Raw genomic sequence first — 22,553 nt, forward strand, 5'->3', positions numbered from 1 at the left:
CTCTGTAGGGATCCTTTGCATAATGTTTAATATAATGGAATGCCCTGTTTCCACCGAGCAGTACGGTTCAGTTCAGTTCGGTACGATTTTTTCTGTTGCCACTGTGGAAAGTTGTGGATGGTACCAATGGAACCGTTCCGTAAGGTCCCCACTTTTGGTCCCCCCTCTGTTGGGGTACCTAGCACACAGATCTGGTACTAAAAGGTGGAGCTGTGAACACTGCAGTCCGTTGACTGGTCAATAGCGGACGGTCACTCTGCTCAGGGCTGAGTTGTGTCTGGTTTGTAACCACTGTTCATACCGTGGAGAGTTTTACATATATTAGTAAACTGTAACTGTAAAATAAAATGATGTTTTGAACTCAATTCATGATGAACTTAATTCACTGGGCCACCTGCTGGCAACCTTTAAGGTGGAACGTCTACTTGTTATGTTACACCTTAAATTTCACTTTAACAACTTTGACCATTATTGAAGTTTTTATTGTCTCTCTTGGATGACATACACTTTTAGTAATGAGTGGATCTTCAAGCGTTTAAAAATATGTATTAATTTTGACCGGATCACAAAAAGCGTTGTGGAGCGTCGTTCCTGTGGGCTCCAGCAACACTAAACCCCTGAGCTTGCCTGAGAAGGACTAAATGTACAAACTGGCTATTTTAAAATATCCCATGGAGAGAGACTCTCACTGCAGCCTTTTTATTCTGTTCTGAAAGTGTGCAATCTCATTCTGTGGACGATAAACAAGGTGCAGAGTGATAAAGGAGGAAATACAGTGAGTGCTGGATGGAGTAGTGAGTGGCAACAACCCTGCCCACATTAAAGAGTACTGTTTGCAGTGGAATTGCTAAGCAGATCAAGGGTCTAGGTACCATGTCTGAAGGGTTACTTTTGGTTCCAAAGGTACCATACAGAAAGTGTTGGTGGAAACAGGGTTTTAGAGTAATATTCTGAGCCTGTCAGTGGCAAAAACACAAGAACTTTTAGTGAACATAAATTGGCAGTGTGAACATACCTCATGTGATAAGATAGCAGTCTTTTTTGCCACTACTGGCTGCAAAGTTCATGCTCAATACTGTACGAATTAAAAAAAAAACAACGGTTGTGCCCATTAGTTAGATACAGTAGTAGTAAGATACAAAAACATGGGGGGAAAAGGGCCAAGTTAAAAATACCAAACTTACCCTTTAAATTTTCACATTTGAGAGGGTGTTGCCAGAAAATGATTGGCAACTTGCCAATTAAAAAATTTAAATGAAAATAGTTTCCAGTAAGAGTGACTGATTGATTCAGCTCTATGATGGTTGATGCGCCTACCAAAAGTTCATGTAATATAGCTTTCTTTTCTTTATAGCTTTCTTTTCTTTATTATCTTTATGTACACAACATAACACAATGTTCCTTAGACACTCACACACACACACACTCACACACACACAAACACACAGACAGCCGATAAAATGTGCATATCATGTATAATATAACATAATACATTGATAACCTCCACTGATCTACATAGCCTGCCTGTCTGCTCTGTATAGGATATATCATGCAGGCGTTGTGGTGACAGGATTGAAGAGAAAGACTTGAAAATTCAAATATGGATACCGGTAATACCTTGAGGGCAATCTGCATAAAAATGAGCAAGATAATAATAGAGCTGGTAGAATGGTGGTCTGAGATATGTAAAATGTCTGGCCAAGCCTCATTCACTCAACTGTGATGAGTATATGCCTTTACCTTGCAGCTGGATCCTTACTTCTGGAGCATGCTCTTATGGTTTTTGACAGTCTTCGCCCCAATAAATTCATTTTTTTTCTCTCTCTCTCCTTTGTATCCAACACGCCCTATTTCTGTCCTTCTGTTCTCGCTCCCTGTATCTTCCTCAGCCCTCCTGACTCTGGGCTCTCTCCCTCCCTCTTCCTTATTGATTCAGTGAGGTTCAGTGGGTAGAGCACGGCACTAGCAATGGAAAGGGCATTGGATCAATTCCCACAAAATTTCAAGCATTCGCCGGGCTGTCACTCCAGGATAATTTGTCTGCAGGCTTACCCCACTGAATACACTGATGTATTCTGCTTTGCAATTGGTGCCCATCAGTGTCAAGTGTCTCTGCTAGCTAGATGTTCATGGCCAGCACTGCAGAATGCTGCACACTTTCATTAATTTGTATTTGCAAAGTGCATGCACACATCTTTTACTGTCTGATGAATCTCAACTCGGCTAATATTACAACGATATTCTTTCTTTATTTAGAAATATGTCTGATTAATTAGTAATAAAACAAAGCTCTTTGTTAAGAGATTGTATAGGCACATATTTTGCATTATAGAAACACTAATGGAAGCCAGTAGGTCCACGGTGTCAGAACAATTACATGTACTTGAACATGTCTTAAGGCATGGTTTTTACTAACGCCTCTTCCAGCAGTGCTAATAAGAATTATTTCTATTTATGGTATTGGAACATTTATGCAAGCACTTTATGGATCCTGAAAACCCCATTCATTTTAAATAATTAAGCCTCTATAAAGCCACTTAAATGAGAATTTGATGTACAGCGGCCACCACAGACAGTTAGACATTTCCACATTTGTCATGTCACACAGGTATTTCCTAAGAGCAAAATGTTATTCTTTCTGACTGACAGCCCCTAGCACCGGCTCCACCGCTATTACTCAGTATGTTAACATCAAATTGCAGCATTGAGCTACTCTTCTGAGGCTTACAACAACCTCCTGTGTAAGAGTAGATCTGCAAGTCACACACTGAGACCGGGAAAAAAAATAACAGTTTGGGCTCAAATGTTCTTTAATAACTTTGAGCCCAAAATGATAGAAGCCGAGGCATAAGGGCTTGCTTTCCAGCTCGGAAAGATTTTTGTAAATCGGTGCAGCTGCACACACACACTGTGCAGAAGCAGTCCTGCTTGGGCCAGCGTCAACGAACAAGCAGAGCGTGTCTCAGGAGAGACAGAGGGGCCTCAGAGGCAGCCTGGCAAATCTGAGCGTGACCTCCCTGGAGAGGGAGAGAGAGAGAGAGGCAAACTGGATTTATATCTTTGTTTTTAATCCCCCTTACACGCTCCACTGGTCCTACAGTAGTACTTTGTGCAGGCTTCATGTATAGTCAGGAAAAAAACAAACAACAAAACAAAAAACGGGGGCTTGCGTGTCAGGAAAAACATCCATTTCTGTGCTTTTTCTCTGTGACATCATCTATGTCGCTCTCTTGTGTTTTCCTATCTGGGAAAAAAAGAACGTGGCACAATATCTCACTGGCTTTTGACTCCACAACTGTTTGCTGCTGGCCTGTTTTTTCAGACTCAAATGTCATTTCGTTACCGCCCCAGTATTCAGTTTGATGTTGGCCTCTTGTTAAGCTGTTTTCTGTTTGGGAGGGAGTTTATTTTGCCCTGACCAATCACTGTAACTGAGGTATCCATCTGCTTGACGTCATTCTCAGACGACAGATTCTACTTTAGGGGTTGCTGGCACAAGTCACCTTTAACCTGCTGATCAAAGTCACTTAGGGTGTTTAACTTTAAAGTAGTCACAATCTCAATAGGGGATCACGATAACATGTGCGTCGATAACGATGATCAACTTTGGACATTTTACCTCAATATGAACTGCACTAACAGACTATCACACAGCATAAATAAAAACAACAGCCAGTCAGTCTGCTGCCTCTTCCTCTGACTGTGCTGTCTGTCACTGCCTGTTTGCAGGAGGGCGGGGCCATGATCCACACACAGAGTGGACAGCAGTGTAACTTCAGAGCAGAGCTGACACATAAGGCAATGAAACAGACCTAAGGACAGCCTTTATTTTACTGGAGTCAGTGACAACAATGCTCATTATCCATTAGTCCCATTTACTTGCAGCCTCCTCTTAATCCACACATGGTTTGTTTTCCTGGGAGCTCGTTATGCTAAAGTGCTAAAAGTAAACTCACATTTTCCTCCAAAGATGAGGAAATAGTTGACGAAAAAGCTAACACCGCGTTGATTATATAGAAGCCAAAAGCAACTGAGCACAGAGTGAGCTTGTCTGCAAAATATGACGTCAGTCACTGCCAGCCAACACGAGAAACACAACAAATTGAGAGTTACAGACGTAACTAGGGTTCTATGATTTCTGGATGACTGCTAGTTTGATCATCTGAAAAGGAACCATCCAAACTAACACACCGTTATTTTAAAATGTTAAAAAAAAAGCTAACTTGTGGTGATGGTCACAGCCAAACATGGTAATGTTTTCCCAATCCACACTCTTTCAACTCATTGGTTCATTATCCATACCGGTTTCTTTCATTTATGGTCAACCATACCTAAACACATAATATCACACAGGTGGTACACATTCTAGCACTGTAGGGTTACACAGGCAGTGTTCGATATTAATTATCTGTTTCGTTGTCTTTGAGTTACTGTGGTTGTTTGGAGAGGTCCCCTTCTGGTTCCAGGGCTGAGGACTCTTAAATTTTGGAGCCAACTCATTGGACCAAACCATGTCTTGCCATGTCATGGGGGGATTTGGGTTTAGTTAGTTTTGCTTTGTATTCAGCTGCAGTTTCCTTCCATTTAGGTTACCCCTTGTGTATTATTTGGTTTGGCCAAGCCACTATGCTCCCTCGTGAGTCATTTTGACAGGTCAGTTTGTTCAGTTAACGCCTTGTTTAGTTATTATATTGAGTATAGTTATGTTATGCTTTTCTCTTTTATAGGCCTAGTTGTTAATTTCTTAGTTTGTAATTACCTCCGCCAAGGAGGTTATGTTTTCGCCGGCGTTGGTCTGTTTGTCTGCAAAATAACTCGAAATTTTCAGGAAAAGTTGATAATGGGACAAGGGACAGATGATAAAATTTCGGTGGTGATCGGTTGAAGCAAAGTGGATAAAATAATAAAATGGCAGGAAATCCAAGCTGCTTGGCGGAGGTCTGCGCTCTCCGAGTGCTCTAGTTTTTCATGCATTTTTTGGGTCAATAAAAACCCGCAATTTTGTCCTAGTTGCCTCACTGCTTGGACCCTAACACTTGTATTGTTTTGTTAAGGCATATAAAGTTTGTCTGCAAAGTAAAATGTACTCAAAATAATATTTTATCATATTTTTTATCGAATTTAACACACTTAGTGTTTTTGTGGGTAATAAACCCTCTGGTTTCTTTAGGCTTCAGTCATTATCAAGATAGTCTTCAAACTGACAGCATTATCCTATTATATATATTGTATATTGATCAGTGTGGGAAAAAAATTATAATAATATTTGCTGGCCAAATCGTCTAGCCCTATTTTATAGGATATAAATAGAATCAATAACAAGTTCAAAAAATTCTCTTCACTTAGACCCACAAGGAAGACTGCCTTTAAGTACTGAATCCTCCCCATCTAGTTTCTTAATTGCAAAACGAGCCAACTGATAAATTGAACCTGAGGGGATAAAAGCAACCACACGTTTTCATCTTTTCTCAAAAAATGCCTTCAGTGCACAGGTGTTGTGGTTTAATGGCTGTTGTTTCAGTCTGTTGATTTACAGAAGCCTTGATAGCTGTGTCTGGCTCTCACACAGATGACAAAATGAGACCTACCTATAAAGGCGCTGACTGATTCGGTTGTTTCCCCAACTGGGGGAAACAGCTATTGATTCTGCTGAAGAGCAGCACCAGACCTTTGAATCGCCTGACACAAAATTTGAATGTGGCCGGCGATTCACAAGTCTGGAATCAGGCTAGCGAGATGTGCACAGCATTACAACCACACTTCACTAAGGGAGATTTCTCACAAGCAAGAAGAGAGTGGAATTGGGCCCAGAGCCAACACGGCGTCCATGGTTTCCCCAACAGGCATTCATTGTGCACTGCTCCATTCGCCTGTTATTTCCCTATTTCTGAGCCAATGGGGCCTGTATGTAGAGAGTGGAGTCTGATACATAATGGACTCAGATAGAGAAAACCAAATGACAGATTCATGAGTACGGGCACACACATGCTTCATGCTCGTCTTTGTGTTCACAAGTGTGCCAGTTTTTTTCTGCTTTTGCCCATATGCTCATGAATGCGAACTGAGGAGCTAACGTATAAAAGAAGATAGAAAACACAAAAGCAAAGCAAAAATAGACGGTGGAGCACAATGACACTGAGAGCAGACACAATAACCACGGGGATAGAGAGAGAGCGAGGGAGAAAGAGGAGAGGAAAAAAAGACAAAAGGAGTAGGTAAAATATGTCATTATCCCCAACGGACAGAGCTTGTCTTTCTTCCAGGACACAGAGATTCATTTAGATCCTCACCAAACAGCAGGAGCAATAGCAATGAGCAGAGCAGGAAAAAAAATAATGTTACTGCCTCCTATACGCAGTCCAGTTTATCTGAAACCTGATGCCATACAGTATAACTGCATTAGCGCACGACTTAACATAAAATATGAGATCACTTGGCTATGGATAAAGACAAATGCACCTGGAGCCATGTTTTACAGAGCGTTTCATCATCAGCCAAGACAATTTCTCTGTACCATTACTCTTTAAATAAGCTGCATTGCACAACTCCACATACTAATACAGTTAGCTTCATACATCCGTGCTTTAGAAGAAGCTGCATTCACGAAACATGCTTCATAAAAGGCTGCGTTTTGCCCTTAAGAATACGGTGTTAGTGTTCTGCATTTAATATAGCACATAAATGCTGTACACAGGGGTTGTGTGAATGAATATAAACAGCATGGAGGTTGTGTGAATAAAAGTAATATGCAGTAAAGAGCGCACATCAATATTTTAACCCATAGAAACTGTATCAATACGAGGCACGGGGAAGAAAACTCTGCAACAAGAAGGCGTTTAACACAAAGCGTAGTCTTGAGAAAATAAGTGGTAACAGAGGTAGGTGTCCTCTCTGAACAATAACCATTAAATACCAGCCATATGCCCAAAAGTTTGGTGTTGTTTGACCACTTAAAGGGCCAGTGTGTAAAATGGGTTGAAAACAGTGACATCAGTGGTCAAATTCTAGATTGCAGGGCTCACTCGCTCACCCCTCCCGTCGGGTAAATGACAGTGGCCTCGTAGGGACAAAAAGCCTTGCGCACGAGTTTTTCAGGAGTAGGTCTATCTAGCGACAAGTTGAATATTTATTTAGAAATCTAAACCATGTTACGATATTGTAATGAATCCCTCACGAGCAGGAGACCAGAGTAGTGTTCGGGAAAAAGGCCAGTTTATTTGAGCACTCCAAAAACTCTGGTAACACTCCATGGGGTAAAAGACTCCGTCTCAAACTCTGACTCTTCTAGCATAACAGACACACTTCATACACACATACTCGTTTACCATACCGAGTGGGGACCCCCTCCCCTCTCTGCTCCACCAATCTCCAGCCCGCACACTGACTGACAGCGTAGCCTGTAAACAGAGCTCAGCTGTTTATTTAGCCTAGCAATATCTCCGGACTATAGTAGCTGCAATGGACAACTTTGAAGGCAATTTTGAAGAGTTTCTTGTAGCGGACACAGACCCAGAGCCATACCTGTTTGAGCCGGAGCATACAGATGAGGAAATCCATGTGTTTGATGCTGAGCGGGCGAGAAGAGAGGCTGAATGCACAGAATGGGATTCGGTGCTACTGCTACCATCATTGGAGAGATATATCATCAGGAGGAAAAGCGCCGCAGAGAGTGCATCACAAGGAGTGAAGTTGCATCTTCTTTTCCTCGCAGATGACGGTTCGGGTTCATTCTCTCCTGTTGCGTGGTAAGTGTGGTCCATTCGCAAACTTTATAACTAAATAAACTTTTCACTACTCTCTATCTACGAACTACTAACACTCTCTGCTGTTTCCTCCTCCTTCTTCCTTCCTCCAGCTGTCTTCGTTGGTTTATTTATACACGCGAAACGCGTTCTCTGGCTGGCTGGATTGTCTGCTCGGTCTGCCGTACATACATGGTGGCGCAAGATGGCGACCTCTCTAAAGCAAGGCCCTTGCTATTAATATATATAAAAGCATAATTATAAGGCTACGAAAACCAAACGAATTTTATTTTATAGCGATTATATACTTGTACAAACATATTAATGGGTAGAATATTCAGATTCAGATTCAGATTGACAATAAACCATGCCAAATTTTACACACTGGCCCTTTAAATTCAAATTATTCACAAATACTGGAGGGGATAACAGGATAGTTTATGGGCGTGATCTGTAAAAATCAATGGAGTTACAGCTGTGGTTTTGCACAAGAAGAGCTGTCCTGCAAAAATGTAAAAATAAGGCCTCTTAGAAAAGATGAACGCAGCAAACTCAACTGGTGAATTCAATTCGTGACTCAGAATCAATCAGCTATCAGTCGGAGTTGACGATAAGCCTCTGGAGGGCAACAGCCAATGTGTAGTGTTGCCAACAGATATCTGGGTCAGGACTTCCTCTTCTATGCACTGGTCATTTCAGCTAATCTCTATAAACAGATATCTGCATATGAATGAAGATAAATTATTTCACAAAAAGCAAATGAAAAGCTAAATCGATAATAGATAATAGCCAATGGGCACTGATGCATTCAGCCTATTTTGCTCTCAGCATGATCTGTTTACCTGCCCAATAAATGGGATTGGTTGGTATTACTTGGACTACAAACGGAAACCAGAACGCTTTTGATACCAAAATCTTGACATATTTTGCATAAATATTCAGTGGAGCTGCAACGCTTAATAGATTAGTTGTCAACTATTAAATCAGTCACCAACTAATTTAATAATCGCTTGAGTAATTTTTTAAGGAAAGAAAAGTCAAAATTCTCTGATTCCAGCTTCTTCAATGTGATTATTTTCTGCTTTCTTTACTCCTCTAAGATGGTCAATGATCTTTGGGTTGTAGACAAAACAGGAACTTTGACGACGTCATCTTGGGCTTTGGGAAACACCAACTGACATTTTTCACCATTTTCTGACATTTATAGACCAAACAACTAATCGATTAATTGAGGAAGTAATAAAAGATGAACTGACAATGAAGTTAGTCGAATCTATATTTGTAGAGATGAACTTAGTACCAACTTTAGTTAACATGTTGAAACTAGGGGCTGAGCGATATGTCCCGGTAAGAAAAGACTGGTAGACTGGTAAGTTGATAAATTCAATTTAATATTTACATATCCAGAATGTAAGATGATTTTTTTTTTTTATTTAACCTTTATTTAGCCAGGTTAGTCCCGTTGAGATTAAGAATCTCTTTTTCAAGGGAGACCTGGCCAAGACGGTCAGCAGCAAAAACACAAAGTTGCAGACAGAGACATACAGGGAGAACAAGTACAATTCACAAGCACTAAAATTTGCATAAAGAAAAACTACCAATAAATCAAAACAAGTGTTTCTGGGAGTAATTTGTACAAACAGTCAAGCTAAAAACATCGACATCCCATAGAAACTGCTTCCAAGTCCTTCAATTTAGATTTAAAAACATGTAACGACACGAGCTCCTTCAGTTTTAAATCATTCTGCAACAATTTTATGATTTATAGTCTCATATCTCGATAACGACATAATATCTAGTTGAAACTCACACTTCTTCTATGGTATCAAAAGTTTTTCTTCAGATGGCCTACGTACAAGTTAAAGTCTGCATTGCATCTGTCAGGAAACCTTCCAACTCTACAAGGAATTCTGTTATGTCTTGATGAGCAGAAATGATTTTTTAACCTGCTTTCTGCCAAAGATGTCTATTTATTCACAGAACAATTAGCCTACAGTCATCAATGACAGCATATCATTTACGCACAGATCCTGGGCCATGAGAATAGTAGTTGAATAACACCTGCAGCAATTTTACTACAAGGACAGACTTCAATGAAACATCATATTAGTGAAATGTCAACTGGAGAAAAGAAAGACGCATCCTGACAGATCACTGTATCATAGCTATTTAAAATTACCATGATGTGATATCCCCTTCCAGAATCTGAACATGCCATAAGAGTGATGAGCATCTTCTATGGTTTCTTAACAATAAAGACTGCCATAAATGTCTGGTGAGGTACCTCGCTATTAAAATGACATTACTCATGGAAGATATTAATGGACTTTTTCAAAACGTAGCAGACAGGATCTATTTCTACAAATATAATGTATTTTTGTAGAAAGGTTTTTATCACCGACACTGAAGGCATCAGTAATTACTAATGCTTACGCTAGAGCTTTAACAATGCCTGCTGCCATGGTGATATTTTTGACAAACAAGAAACGACTGAGGGTTTATAGCACACAGTTTTTCTATATCCTCTTGAAACCCTGTGTCCTCATATGAGGACATCATATTTTGGGTTTACTGGACCTTATACTTCATTCTGCTTAATCTAGACCTGTTGTCCTCGTTTCTGGACACCTTTATGTGCCACCAAGAGCACAATACACAAATTCATGTAAAAGCAAGATGGCAGCCATCTCTGTCAAGTCAGTCTGCAGCCAATCCCGACACAAAAGTGGACAAGGTTTAAAACCTGATCAGATTTGACTTGTTTAAGTATGATTAAGAATGTCTGTAGTTTGATTTGGCAACATTTTTTACTCATTTTAGCAACAGTAACAAGCCAAAAGGCTGTTAATTAGAAAGTGTTCATTTGAAGATATTGGGAATTTATTATCGTCTCGTTTGAGGACACTGGGACTTTATTATCGTCTCGTTTGAGGACATGGAACTATATTATCGTCTCGTTCGAGGACACTGGGACTTTATTATCGTCTCGTTTGAGGACATGGACTATATTATCGTCTCGTTCGAGGACACTGGGACTTTATTATCGTCTCGTTTGAGGACATGGGACTATATTATCGTCTCGTTCGAGGACACTGGGACTTTATTATCGTCTCGTTTGAGGACATGGGACTATATTATCGTCTCGTTCGAGAACACTGGGACTTTATTATCGTCTCGTTTGAGGACATGGACTATATTATCGTCTCGTTCGAGGACACTGGGACTTTATTATCGTCTTGTTTGAGGACATTGGGACTTTATTATCGTCTCATTTGAGGACACGGGACTATATTATCGTCTCGTTTGAGGACACGGGACTATATTATCGTCTCGTTTGAGGACATGGGACTATATTATCGTCTTGTTCGAGGACACTGGGACTATATTATCGTCTCGTTTGAGGACATGGGACTATATTATCGTCTCGTTCGAGGACATGGGACTATATTATCGTCTCGTTCGAGGACATTGGGACTTTATTATCATCTCATTCGAGGACACTGGGACTTTATTATCGTCTCATTTGAGGACATTGGGTCTTTATTATCGTCTTGTTTGAGGACACTGGGATTTTATTATCGTCTCGTTTGAGGACACTGGGCCTTTATCATCGTCTCGTTTGAGGACATGGGACTATATTATTGTCTCGTTCGAGGACATTGGGACTTTATTATCGTCTTGTTTGAGGACACTGGGACTTTATTATCGTCTCGTTTGAGGACATGGGACTATATTATCATTTCGTTTGAGGACATGGGACTATATTATCATCTCGTTCGAGGACATTGGGACTTTATTATCGTCTTGTTTGAGGACACGGGGACTTTATTATCGTCTCGTTTGAGGACACTGGGACTTTATTATCGTCTCGTTCGAAGACACTGGGACTTTATTATTGTCTCGTTTGAGGACACTGAGACTTTATCATCGTCTCGTTTGAGGACATGGGACTATATTATTGTCTTGTTCGAGGACATTGGGACTTTATTATCGTCTCATTCGAGGACACTGGGACTATATTATTGTCTTGTTTGAGGACATGGGACTTTATTATCGTCTCATTCGAGGACACTGGGACTATATTATTGTCTTGTTTGAGGACACGGGGACTTTATTATCATCTCGTTTGAGGACACTGGGACTTTATTATCGTCTCATTTGAGGACATTGGGACAATGTTATCGTCTTGTTTGAAGACTTTGGGACTTTATTATCGTCTTGTTTGAGGACATTGGGACTTTATTATCGTCTTGTTTGAGGACACTGGGACTTTATTATCCTCTGTTTGAGGACATTGGGACTTTATTATCATTGACAATGTTTAGTTTTTTTTACACTTATCAGGTCCTACTAATCCCAAATAGCTAGGAGACATTAAAAACACATACAAAAGAAAAGTCCGGGTCTCAGGAGGATATGATAGGTTTCAAAATGCATGTTTTTTAAGATCTGGTGAACATTCAGTAATTTATTTTGCTTTATTATTGGCAAGAATCTGTCCCAATTAATTTCAAACTCAGTGAGCATATCAGAGAGGTGCTTGTGCCTGTAGAGTGCCACCTGTTGCCTGGTAGATATTTACTAAATGAAAGGATAAAGATTACACATGTGAGCCAAAATGTCAGCCCACTCTGCATGATGTCAACATGTAGGCTTGAGATTTATCGACAACATCAGCCTCAGCTGAATATTACACGTATACCTGGAAGGTTTTATTAACTGAGGGCAGCTTCACTAAGCATGCTTTAGCTTTTGAAGGCAGTGCCCTTTCATAGTATACAGTACAAACAGATGCGTCCTGATGTTCACACAAGGGGGGCTGCCCAGTTTGGCAGCTTTCAGCTGTTTGGCAGCTCTTTGTCGAGTGACGTAATTGACTCTGGAGCAGTGGATTATGCTGCGGGAGGAGTCTGAGGACTGCCTATTGGCATTTCTATACTTTTGTCACCATTGGAGTCCATTGTTGCTGGATGAATTCAAGCTGACCACAGCCAATGTTCTCCCACAATTGGGGAAACTACAAAGTTTAAGCTGTTTTCTGCAAAGCTGTTTAACTGCATACAGAGTGCATTTTGTTTAATATCCAATGTCCAACCAGCTATGCTGAAAATATTTTGCCCTGAGGTAAAGAGGAAATAATGTCACTTGATCACTGTTTGCCTGTGGAATCGATGTCATTGACGCATTCCAACTGATAAACGAGAGTGTACCGGAACTGCTATGCAAACATATGATCCACACCAGAAATGAAGGTTTCAGTTTTCATATTAATGTTTGTCATTGCCCTCTGGAGCACTTGGCTGAAAAAAAAAGGAACAGGAAATGGACAATTTCATAATTCCCTCCCATGATAAATCCATTTAGCTCATAATTTTATCACAGCATGTTGGTCACAGTGCATTTTTGCCACTGCATCTTTTGCATTAGTGCAAATATAGCTTCCTATATTTGTACCAGGAAGCTACGGTGAATTTGCTACTAAATATAGATGATCATGAGCCAAACATTTTAAATCAAAGCTGCCAATTAAAATCCTACGTTCCAGCAGAATTTGTTCGAAAATAGAGCACCTGGTGTTTGGAAATAAAAATTCTACATAGTCATACACAGTCAGTGCTCATGATTACACTCGCATCCTGCCCCACCCACGTCTGAAAAAATATGCCTTGTGATGTTAAAAACACATCCCTTGTGGAATGAATAATCAGGAAGCCTTCCTTCTTTACACAACACTAAATACGCAAAATTCACAGCTCCCCTGCTTTATAACCTCTATCTCCCTCAAGCCTTTCCCTCACTTAGCCCACTCCATCTGCCATCTCTCTCTACTCACGGCTCCCACTCTTCATTCCCCTTCTTTGTTATGCTTCCTGTGTTCTCTTCCTTCCTTTGCCATCCTCTCCTACTTTGTGTTGTTTTTCAAAGTATTCTCCTCTTGTTTTTTTTCCCATTTCCTACCGCATCTATATCCACTTGTCCTTTGCAACCTTATTCTCATCCCGACATCCATCTACTTTCCCCTCTGAGCCTTCTCTTTCTCTCTTCCCCCTCTCAGTACATCCCTGCAGTGTGAAAGCAGTACCTGCGACACTCTGCTCCCAGTATCCTCTCATCTAAATGAGATGTGTGGCCTTGCTATATCTGATTCCTCTAGACAGGAGGCGAGAGCTAACCTTTCTCCCACTTCGACACCTCACCAGCTCCTGTTATTTGTTTTCATAACACAAATATGCTGTCCTTGGTCACATCACAATGCTTTAACATCCCAACTCAAGCAGACAAAACAAAATAAATTCTACTAGATGGAGCCCTGCTTTTAATGGTACTTAAACCAGTGCGTGTAAAAAAAACTCCTCCGGAGGTAAGATTCATATCGGATTAATGCACAAGTGAAAGATAAAGACGAGAGGGGTGAAAATACTGAGAATATCCCCTGATATCTGTCTGTGCTAATGAATACGATTAATGTTAAGCTGTCGGAGTATCCACTTTCCATGTGGATATAAAAGGAAATAATTTATATTCTCAGACCATGAGTCATATCAAAGCATATCAGACAAAAGAGTTTTTTTCTACCCTGGCATACAGTTATATGTGATAACTGGCAGCCATAGTGGTATACCATTATCATTACTGGAAGGCCCAGGAAGGAGCTCTTGTGAAACACTCATCTTGAGTTCCACACAAAACCTCACACAGCGGCACTCACACATCTCCATGAACCCAAAAAGTTAACTTACGTGTTCGGAAGCGGTGGTGTGGGCGTGTCGCCGGGCCCTTGCCTGGGCGATTCCAGCGTGACGTGGGTTTGACCGGGGCGGCCGACTGGGAGGTGGTCGGCTGCACCTTGGTGGTGATCTTCACAGTAGCTGTAGTTGTGGTGGTTGCTGTGGTGGTGACGGTGGCAGAGGTCTGCCCTGGTTTCGAGTTGGCGGCTCCATTACGTCCATTATTGCCGCTTCCTTTTCTAACAGTGCTGCGAGGGGTGACATCCTTACCGCTGGGTGGCGGGGTGAGTCGGGTGGTGCGAGTGGTGGAGGTGGTAACTGCAGTCCCGCTAATGCGGGTGCCAACATGGTTGTGAAGGTGTGGGACATGGTTGCCGTCTCCGTTGGCAGTGCTGCCGTTGGCTGAGTGGTTTGCTGGGGGCCCGGATCGAGTTCTTGGCGCCGGGGCCGTACCATCCGCGGCTAGCGGCGTGGTGGTCGACACCATTGCTGTGGTAGAGGCAGCTGAAGTAGTGGTGGCTGTGGAAATGTCAGGCCCCTTGGGCATGGCACTGGGTTTGGAGAGAAATATAGGGTCCTGTCCAATGCTACCTTTGGGATCCACCAGATCAGTGGGGACATAGTCTTGGACGGATCCCACGACAATCCATTTCAGCAGCATGAGACTGAGTCCCAGTCCCACAAAGCCCATAACCAGGGGCACGGCACACAGCCAGGTCTGCTGGCGAGGCCACACGGCACAGGGGCCGCAGCGGAGAGGGCCCGGGGCTCTGGGAGATGCCTGTTCAGCCCCTGGCTCCTCCAGCGTCATGGCTGCTAGACTGCTTGCACCAGAACGCTCACTCATCCTGCCGGAGCTTTTTTCTTCTTCTCTTGGGGTGTTCAGGAGGTCAAACAGGTGGCCAAATGACACAAGGGCATATACGAGGAAGGGGATGTGGCGTGGAAGAAACACTGGGCATCTTAAGTACGTACCCACACAATATCAAGCCTATATATCTACATGCACAAACATAAAAAAACATTAACTAAATGCACAGGCACCCACAAGCACGAGCAGACACAATCACTCACAGTCACCTACTACTAATTAAAAGCTGGCACAGCACTCCAATGCAAACACAAGCAATATAACCTACACTCCCTCTGGCGGACAGCAAACCAAACACACACCCCAAAAAGAAAATGCACGAGAATATACACACTTCCACACGAGCACGCAGGTTATGGACAGGTGAGAGAGCGGAGCGAGGGGGCGCCTCACTGTAGTTCAGCGCTAACGAAGCGATGATAAATCCCAGGATGCTTCACTCCCTTGTTAAAAAAAGCCGACGTAAAAAAAAAACGGAGGAGGATATCGATCCGTTTCAGACTGGAGCTGTAAATCCATGTGCGTGTGTGCGTGCGTAGATCAACAACCCAGGCTACGGCAGCACCCTTCTCCACTCTCAATTGGTTGATTACCGGCCGCATAAGGTCCTTGAAATACAAACCACTGCTTGTTACCTTATTCCGTTATTCTCTTTGAGTTCATTTGACCTCTTCTGCGTGCATCACAGAGCTCCCTTTTTCCCTCTTGCAGGTGTCTCTGGCTACTTCAAGTTTGCCTCTAAACGCCGTCAGTTCTCCATGCCCGGCCACCCCTTTTGCTCGCTCCAGCTGTCGGTAATCCAGTGACGGGAGAGCCGGTAAAACTAAAACGAGGCAGGGCAGAAGGGATCTGATGCGATCTGCCAATGAGATGGGGTGGTGGTGCTGCTGCTGCTGCTGGTGTCCGGGCTAAATCCAACTGATCCGGGTCCAATCCCTGCGCCGACAGCAGCACTCTGATTTCCCCGGGATGACAGCTCTCCAAAGCTGACTGTCTGCGATGATAGATCCGGTATTGGAGGTGGTGGGGAGGGGGGCAAAAAAGAAGACTCAACGATTCGTTTACCTTCGCTGCATTCCCACAGTGGTGCAAGCAGCAGAAAGGGAGATGGAGAGAAGAGAGAGGATGGAGGGAGGGAGGGGGCTGCTGCTCTGAAAAAATGATGCGGCGGCTGTTCTTGGAGGCTGCAGACTAGGGAGAGACAGAGAGAGGGAGAGAAAGAGGGGAGGATGGAGGATGGAGGGAGGGGAGGAGGACGGGAGGAGGAGGAGGAGGAGGGGGGGCTTGCTCAATCCGCGGTGAGTGATGTGGGTTTCACGGCTCCTATCCCATCCGGCGCTCTCCCCCGGTTCACCGCCGTCCTCAATACTCCAAAGTGACGACTAGTGACTGCCCCATCTCTCCCCCCAGACTCCACGGGTGTAGGTGTGCGCTGACTCCCTTATCAGCACAAAAGAAAGGCAGAAAGAAAGAGGGAGAAATTGTGGTGGGTAGAAATAGGTAGGTAGTGGGAAAAACAAGAGACAGAGCATAGATGCGTGTTGGCTAAGCTCTGCAGCAGATGCAGATAGGAGGCAGAGGGAGGAGGCGGCAGCAACAGCAGCGCACACCACACACACATACACACGCGGCGTGGAAAGGAGAGGCGCTGCCATAGACACACCCCAGGGAGCGGTGAGATGGAGGGAGGGAGGGAGAGGATGAGAAGAGGAGGAGGTGGAGGAGGAGGGAGGGAGGCGCCACCCCGATGTCTTCCACCAGTGGCACACAAGAGCAAACAAACCAAACACCTGGCTCATAATTTATGGGCGAGTTAGAGCACTACTTCAACCTGATACTCCGTGGGCAGTGGATGAATCCTTTATTTTACAGTTCACAAGGGACAGTAGTGCTTTGGGCGCGCAGCCAGCCACATTTCATGGGCAGCGCTGATATCGGAATATGAGTGAAAAACACACCCAAGGTACAGTAGGATCCAGGCGCCTTTAATTAGCCACATTTGGCATTTGGGTTTGTATTTATAAAAAGGAGAAAAAGGAGCGCCACACAGCAACCATGCATAGATAGGGCCTTGGAGGAAAGATATAGTTGCAGTGCAATCAGCAGCAAATTACTGAAAACAGGGGCAATTACATAAATTATAATATGAGGTAAAATCAGGCTATAACCAAGAGTGAGAATGAATCACGTAGATTTACAGTGCATGTGCATCGGGAGATACAATTCAATTCTTAGGGTATATATATTTCTATAATACTGCTACAGTTTTGAGAAAACAGCAAACTTGAATTACGGCTTCATGAGAGTAAAGCTGCAACTATTAATCGACTATCTGTCAGCAATTACATGAATCGCCAACTACTTTGATAATCGATTAATCCGTTGGGTAATTTTTAAGGAAAAATCTAAATTCTCTGACTCCAGCTTCCTAAATGTGAATATAAAAGCCTTACACCTCTTCCTAACATGCAGCGAGCGAGCGGACGCTGGCAGATGGAGTGTGATAAATGGTCTAGATATACTACGAGCAACACCAACAGGGAGCCTACGAGCCCTGAGCGAGTTTAAGGAACCGCTCGCTGTTGCTCTGAGAATAAGTTGGAGGTGTGTAAAGCTTTACCAAAATAGAGGAAGGGCGAGTGGGTTTTCAAGCAAGCGAAACACCGGGAGGAGGTTAGTACAACTTTATTGGGAAACACTGAACAAAATCAGATGTTTGCTTGCTGCTTCGTTTGCATTGTGTCCAGTTGGGATGAGATGTGCGCCACGAGGCACACCTATACCTGGATCGTAGGTCGTGGTTACGCTGCTGTAGTGGTCCTGCCTGTTGCCTCCTACTACTGCAATCAGTATTAGTCATATTTCTACTATTATTATACACATATGATTATTATTGTCACATACATATACTTTCATATATTAATATATACTTGTAACATATATGCTACCAAAATACTGTTCTAACACTGTATCACTGTAAATTTATTATGTTGATCTGTTCTGTACACTCGACATCTATTCCACATCTGTCCGTCCTGGAAGAGGGATCCCACTTCAGTTGCTCTTCTTGAGGTTTCTTCCATATTTCCCCCAATAAAGGTTTCTTTGGGGAGATTTTCCTTATCTGCTGTGAGGGTCCAAAGGACAGAGCAATGTCGTATGCTGTAAAGCCCTGTGAGGCAAATTGTGATGTGTGATATTGGGCTTTATGAATAAAACTGAATTGAATTGGACAAGAAAGATTTGAGGATATTGTCTTGTGCTTCAAAGAACACTGATCAACATTTTTCAGCATTTTCTGACATCTTATAAACAAAACAACAAATTTATTAATCAAGAAAATAATCAACAGATTAATGTTAGTTGCAGCCCTACAGTCAATTTAAGGTTTATATCCATGTCTGTCTAGACCTACATATACCTAGTGAAGACTGTGAAGGAATTTATTCAAATGTATTAAGTGTATTTATTTGGCAAAATGTTAGTTATTACTGTATTGACATGTATGATTCCAGTGAAGAAATTCCACTGAGAAACATGCTGTCTTCACCTAGGGTGCTTTCAGACCTAGAGTTGTCTTGCTTTAGTCCGAATCAGGGAGTAATTTTGTGACAAAGTTGCACAATTGCCAAGAGTTGGTTCGTGTTCTCATGGCAGTATTTACAAGCGGACCAGATCAAATGCCTCCTGCAAGAAAGCTGCTCTTGACTGGTCAGAATTTCCATGTGGGAACAATCAGGAAGTAGACAAAACGTTGAAGAAGAGTACACTTGCAAGATAAATGCGACACTTTCTAATGTCACAATGGAGGGACAACTACGCAGGTTTTTAGCGCTGGTCATTGTGTACTATATTGCTTGCATTGTTTATTTTAGACAAACTACTAGACCTAGAAAACAATGTTTATTAAGGCAGTACAGGAGGAGGCGCACATTAATAATCCTCCAGGACTGCAACATGCTCATGTTTAACCCAAACAATGTGTAATGTGACTGCAGTTGGTTCAGATCCAGGTCAGAACACGTTCTCGCCATAAACAAACCGCACAAAAGTTTGTTTGTAACCAGACCGAGACCACCTCTTCAAGAAGGTCTTGGTCCAGATGTTTTGGCGCGCATCTGAGTGTGATTGCCGTGTTCACATCTGCCCAAACAAACCACACTTAGGGGGCAAACAAACTTTAGTTCAATTGATCCGAACCAAACAGGACAGTCACCCTTAGAGACTATTTTTATAGAGGAGTACGAAGGACTGATAGAGGGCTTCATCATATGGTGAAACAACAATCACCTGAAGCTCAATGTCACCAAAACAAACAAGCTTGTGGTGAACTACCAGAGGAACATGATAGAACACAAAGTTGTAGCCATGACAGTTGACAATGCTTCAAATATGTATGTTGCTGCAAAGAACCTGCAAATTCTAAAATGTGGATGCTTCACACTCATCATTCCCCCGGCAGCACAGAAGATTTACACAATCAGCACAGTTTTAAGGTGGACACCAGAGATTAGTGTCACTTATTCAGTATCTGACCAAACGCCTTCTTTTCCTGAGTAATGATGTTCAGTAATGGCCAGAGAAGTGTTCTTGCAGAACATTATGATGTCAAAGTGAAGTAGACATTTGAACTTTTGAATAGAAAAGGTCATCACTTCATTGTTTTATCCTAGGAGACATTTGTGCGAGTTTTGTCATAATTAGCATATAGTCATGGCCAAAAATATGTTTTGTGAGGTAACAATGGACCTTGACCTTTCACCTTTGACCACCAAATTCTAATCACCTCATACCTGAGTCTAGGTTCATGTTTGTGCAAAATTTGAAGAAATTTTCCCCAGGCGTTGATGAGGACGGATGGATGAGCGGATGGACAACCAGTAAAATAATGCCTTTGGCCACTGCTGTTGCCAGCACAGAGGCAAACAAATGCAATAGGCCTTGTTTTAACTTGTAACATCAATTTCCTACTCGCAGTCTCTTTTTCTACACACACTGTTATCATGGGAGACACATCAGTGCTGTTACATTATTAAAGTGTGACTTCCCAGTTTTCCTCAATTAATTTCTAATCAGAAAATAAGCTATTTTTAAACAAGTTGCTGTTGTTAAAGGGCTGATCACACATTCAGGCGTCTCTAGTGTCTCCAATTTTCACAAAGTGGCAGCTTATTTTTGTTGCATGAAGAAAAAGAACGAGAATTTACAAATACAGAGGTACGCTTTGGTTTCTTATTCATTGTTGCTTAAAAATAAAGTAGGCTTGTGGCATTATTCAAAGCTAGGAACAGAAGAAAACTTTGCACATCTATTTGGTAAATGGTATATGGACAGCACTAGTATAGCGCTTTTCTAGTCTTCCAACCACTCAAAGTGCTATAATGCCACATGTCCCATTCACCCACGCACACATTGGTGGCTAAGGCTACTGTAAATTGTGCCACCTGTTACTCAACCATTAGCATGCCATCATACATTGATGGAAAAGCCACTTTGACATGCAGACTGGAGGAGCTGGGGATCGAACTGCCAATCTACCCCTTAGTGGAAGACCCCCTCTACCTCTAAGCCACAGCTGAGACAGGTGCGTAGGAGAGGGACGAGAAGATCAAAAGTTGCAAACGAGGTCCCACACACTGTCTGATAAAACCAGGTCTTACTCCAAAGTCATCAAATACCAATGCTTGGTCAGTGACTTTCGGCGTCAGACACAGAAGAAAAAAGCCGTCCTTTCACATCAGCATGATACAACGCTCAACAACCAACGCACCCAGGGTATCTTGCACATCATATGTCAACGTGGAAAGTCCATGACCAAATGTCGATATGTGATGAGGCTGGGGTGAGAATGTCTTGGTCTGATGTTGGCCTTACAACAAACACTATCACAGACAAAATTTCCAATGTCAGAATAAAATCATGGGAGTCTTTCCTTAGTTGGTGCACACACCTCAACAACCATTAGGTGGAGTCTTTCCAGTGTGAAACAGGAAGCAGCAAAACGGTAGAAAGTAATCATGGAGGGGACTCTGGTGAGGTGCAAGAAGGTTCTCTTGTTCTGTGAAAAAGAAGAAGAAACTGGAGGGGTTGTGGAGGGAACAAGAGTTTGTGTTCAATTTGGTGTGTACGGCACCTATTTTAGTGAGAAATTCAAATTTTTGAAATGGTTTACCTCTCATTCCCACAGTCTTCTCCCACTAAAATAGCCCAGCTAACCAATGGAAGCTGGAAATGAGTTGAATGAACAAAATCTGGAATTTTTCCATAGATATGATTTCTCTCAGCCAGGGACACTCTCATCGTAGATTTCACCATTTACTGCAACAAATGGAAATACAGCTATGTTTGGGGCTGAGGGCTCCACTCTTGAGGTGCTCCCAGGATTAGACAAGCAGCATGCTCTGCCAATACAGGGAGTGAAATGCAGATATTACCCCCCCAGTATACAAGAGTGGGCCTAAGCAAGACACTAAATACCATTTAACCTTATAGCCATGTTAGGACTGTGAATTAGGAAGGTGGAGGCTGGGGTGGTGGAAGTAAAGCAGCAGTGTGTGGCAGCATTAGTATAGCAAGGATTAGTGAGTAGGAAGCCATTATTAAATGGACCGCCTTGTGTAGGAATGGGCTGTGATTGGTGTGTGACTGACAGGAAACAATGATCCAATCCGCTGGCTGTCAGCTGATTACAGCTGGGCCATATGACTTCCATGTCCTGCATGAACTAATGCAAAACTTCATTTAGAAGTTATTTTGATGCCAAAGTGACAAGAATGCCGTCGACATATGACATCTTTCATCTTTCATGTTGTGTTTCTAGAGTTTTGCATTTTCACAGACATGTAAGGAGCTGTTAATATCAAATTTCTTAAAGGGAGTTTGGTGTAGTATTTTCCACCAGGAGCAGGATGGGAAATAATCTCAAGGGCAATCTAGTAGAAGCCTTGCAAACACTGACCCTGCAAGATCCCCAGTCTTTGCAAAATCCTGTAACCTGTGACTAAAAACTTACATTGTCTTTAGAGGTAAGAGGGTGTCCTACTTTAGCCTTCTGAGGCATTTTCAAAGTCTTCTAGTGTGTGGTAGGCGTTACTCGCAAAAATACATTGATTTGCAACGTTTCAGTTCTAGACCTTCGTCAGGCAAACCTGCTCTCACTCCAAAGGTGGCAAAATCCAGCCCTTGGGCAGTGACTTGTGGTGTCAGACACTA

The 22,553-nt window shown here is 42.5% G+C and overlaps 1 protein-coding gene across 2 annotated transcripts in view; it reads right to left on the reverse strand.

Annotated features, from left to right (window-relative positions):
• The window catches only part of nrg3b (neuregulin 3b), a 312,090-nt gene extending 295,079 nt beyond the window's left edge, over positions 1-17,011 (reverse strand). For both annotated transcript variants that reach the window (XM_033610813.2, XM_078163170.1), the window contains exon 1: positions 14,483-17,011. In XM_033610813.2, coding sequence (XP_033466704.2) covers positions 14,483-15,317 — 835 coding nt within the window. In that variant the 5' untranslated portion in view covers positions 15,318-17,011. The remainder of the gene's footprint in view (positions 1-14,482) is intronic.
• Positions 17,012-22,553: the final 5,542 nt, after the last annotated feature.

Source organism: Epinephelus lanceolatus, chromosome 21 (assembly GCF_041903045.1).
Source record: "Epinephelus lanceolatus isolate andai-2023 chromosome 21, ASM4190304v1, whole genome shotgun sequence".
In the NCBI taxonomy this organism is placed as follows: domain Eukaryota; kingdom Metazoa; phylum Chordata; class Actinopteri; order Perciformes; family Serranidae; genus Epinephelus; species Epinephelus lanceolatus.